We start from the raw sequence: 2,739 nt of genomic DNA, 5'->3' as shown, positions 1-2,739 counted from the left end.
CGAACATTTTAAGTAACAAAAACACAATTTTATAAGTTACATTAAAAATTCTGATTAGGTCTTTTTTACTTAAAAACAACTTAAAATGTTTGATGTTAAATGAAGTTAAATGAAGTTAAATTAATATTGTAATATTCATATTAAAGGGACTCTGACTTGTCGAGGGCGGGGATGGTCCTCTTGGCGGTGATGGCTCTGAACCGGAGGATGATGTGGATGCAGAGGAAGACTGCGATGCTGTCGTAGCAGTCGGACACATACGTGGACATACTCTTCTGCAGAGACGGAGCAGATGACAGAAACAGTACGATTACCTCAGTGTAATAGTAGCTTACCTCAGGTGTATAGTAGGATGTACACTCAGTATGCGTAGATTACCTCAGTGATATAAGTAGATTACCTCAGATGTATAGTAGATCATACCTCAGACGTATTGTAGTAGATTACCGGTTCAGGTATATGGTAGATTTCCTTCAGAATATGTACGACTTACCTACAGTCATGTAGTACGATTACCTCCAGTATGCAGTAGATCTAACCTCCAGTATCGGCTATGTAGTAGATTACCTCAGTATGTAGTAGATTACCTCAGTATGCAGTAGATTACCTCAGTATGTAGTAGATTACCATTGATTTAATGTAATAAATTCAACACCTCGTTGCCCTGGATCATCGATGGTAGTATTGTCTGTCATCAGTCACTGTAAGAGTATCTGTGTCTCAGCCTAACTGTACTTTGTAGTTACTTACAAGCGTCACAAGATTGCAGTAGCTACATTTCACACATTCCTGCAAATATTTCAAAATAAAAGCATCATTGTATTAAGAAATGCAGAGATTCTGTCCGCTGAACTGCTAGAGGGCTCTGAGGGTTTAAGTTGAGATGCAGGAAGTGTTGGGTTTGTATCAACAGCATAAGGAAACATATGTTCTACAGACTCTATATAAAACTATATGAATAAACGTGGTTTGAGTGGAGGTTGTTGATGTGAACCTACAGTGTGAACCTTCTGCTGCAGGAACCAAACCTGCCGCCTCTAAAGACACAGAGAAGAGAAGCTGCGTTGTTTCATACCAGGAACATGCTGAGAGTTTTTCCCATGATGCTGTTGAAGAGGTCGAGGGCGGAGTTTCCCGCCACCATGAAGAAGTCGGAGAGGAAGAGGTACTCCCTGCAGCCGTTGTCCAGTAGAGCGTAGTGCTGACTGCGAAACAACATCTCATACGGATACTGGAGGACAGACGGAGATGAACATTTATTGTACTGTGTTTCTCTAAATGGACCATCATCAGTAAATAAACATCAAGCTGTTTGAAAGAAGACTGAAACTAGAGACTGAGACCAGAAACTCATTTCTCCATAAGACTCAATACTATCAGAGTGGAGTTCCCCCTGCTGGCCACTGGGAAGAATGCAGGTCTCTGTGCATCATATATACTGTCAGCTGTCTCACCCTGCTGTCTCCTCTCTGAGCTGTGTGCGGGACCAGGATCGGTCCCTCCAGCTCTGCAGGACTCAGGATGGTCCCCCTCTGGCCCAGAGTGAAGATGGTGTTCCTGCTCTTCAGAGACGGTTTGGAGAAGAAACCTGCAGCAGGAAGTCAAGGAGCTTCGTCTCGACTGGACTTGACTGTGACACACACACACACACAGAGTCCTACGCACACACACTCAGGTTAAAGGATATCTTTCTTGGCTGTGTCTTCGACTCCCATCAGGTCGTCTTTGTCTGCAACCTCCTCGTACTGCAGGACACACAGATATCAGATTATTCCTTTGAGATAGAAATGAAGCGCTCCTATAACACAATGTAGTTTATTTCAGTTTCTTTCAACTGTTTTCTGATATAAGAAAATAAAAGCTCTACACTGCTGAATGATAAAGTAGAGCATATGTGACTCTTATTGTGAAAGGACCTGCGTGGATCCACTGACCTGCACTTTGAGCAACCTGCCGCTGTACGACTTGAAGTAGCTGTAGTAGATTTTGCTCATCGTGTCCACGTACTCGTCTCTGATCTCCTTGGCGACCGTTCTCTCGTTGGCCAAAAGGAACTGATAGAAAAATCTACAGCGAGACGAAAAGACAAAAGGACGCACCGGCGGTTCGCTTCCAGTCAGACGAGTTTTCAATGTGTTTTTATACCTGGACAACTTATTTCAGAACAAAACTAATGTAACAACAGAAAAACTAAACATATGAGCAATAATGTGGATGAATAAAAAGTGAGAGACTCAAAAGGCAAATAAAAGTGAGTCAATAAAAACTGAAGTCTTATACTGATCGAAGATTTCTTTAAAGCCACCAGACTCCATTGATAAAACAGTCAGTTGCTGGTCTACGGCTGCAGCGATTGGTTGGTTAGTTTGTGTTATTGTGTGTAGTTGGTGTTTAAACACGGTAGTTCGGATCTGAATCGGATCGAAGCAGCGACAGACCAGAAAACTCCGTAATCTGTGAGGTAAAAGTACTGTTTTTATCAATGGAGTCTGGTGGCTCTGAAGGGACAATATAAGGCTTCATCGTCCCGCTGTGAGGGGGTCGGACAGCAACGTAAAGCCACTTTAAAGAAAGCTATCCCTTCAGTAACGGACTCACCTGTACTTCAGCAGAGTGTTCTGGGGGATCTGGTAGTTGGTCATCGGCTTCCTGAAGGAGTAAATCTTCTGAAGGATGAACTCTCGGATCTTTGACACCGCCTGAAGTCACATATTAATATTAATATAGTTTCATGTCAAT

The 2,739-nt window shown here is 42.6% G+C and overlaps 1 protein-coding gene across 1 annotated transcript in view; it reads right to left on the bottom strand.

Moving 5' to 3' along the window:
- vps52 (VPS52 subunit of GARP complex) overlaps window positions 1-2,705 on the bottom strand; it is a gene marked incomplete at its 5' end in the record, with an annotated part of 7,870 nt that extends 5,165 nt beyond the window's left edge. Inside the window, 6 exons of the mRNA XM_035681869.1 lie at window positions 157-275; window positions 1,076-1,231; window positions 1,455-1,588; window positions 1,688-1,745; window positions 1,935-2,067; window positions 2,599-2,705. Coding sequence (XP_035537762.1) covers window positions 157-275; window positions 1,076-1,231; window positions 1,455-1,588; window positions 1,688-1,745; window positions 1,935-2,067; window positions 2,599-2,705 — 707 coding nt within the window. The remainder of the gene's footprint in view (window positions 1-156; window positions 276-1,075; window positions 1,232-1,454; window positions 1,589-1,687; window positions 1,746-1,934; window positions 2,068-2,598) is intronic.
- Between the last annotated feature and the right edge of the window lie 34 nt (window positions 2,706-2,739).

This window comes from Morone saxatilis, unplaced genomic scaffold, assembly GCF_004916995.1.
Source record: "Morone saxatilis isolate NCDOM2014 unplaced genomic scaffold, NCSU_SB_2.0 Contig9, whole genome shotgun sequence".
Lineage (NCBI taxonomy): Eukaryota > Metazoa > Chordata > Actinopteri > Moronidae > Morone > Morone saxatilis.
The sequence above is the reverse complement of the archived record's forward strand: the minus strand, read 5'-3'. Positions and strand labels throughout refer to the sequence as shown.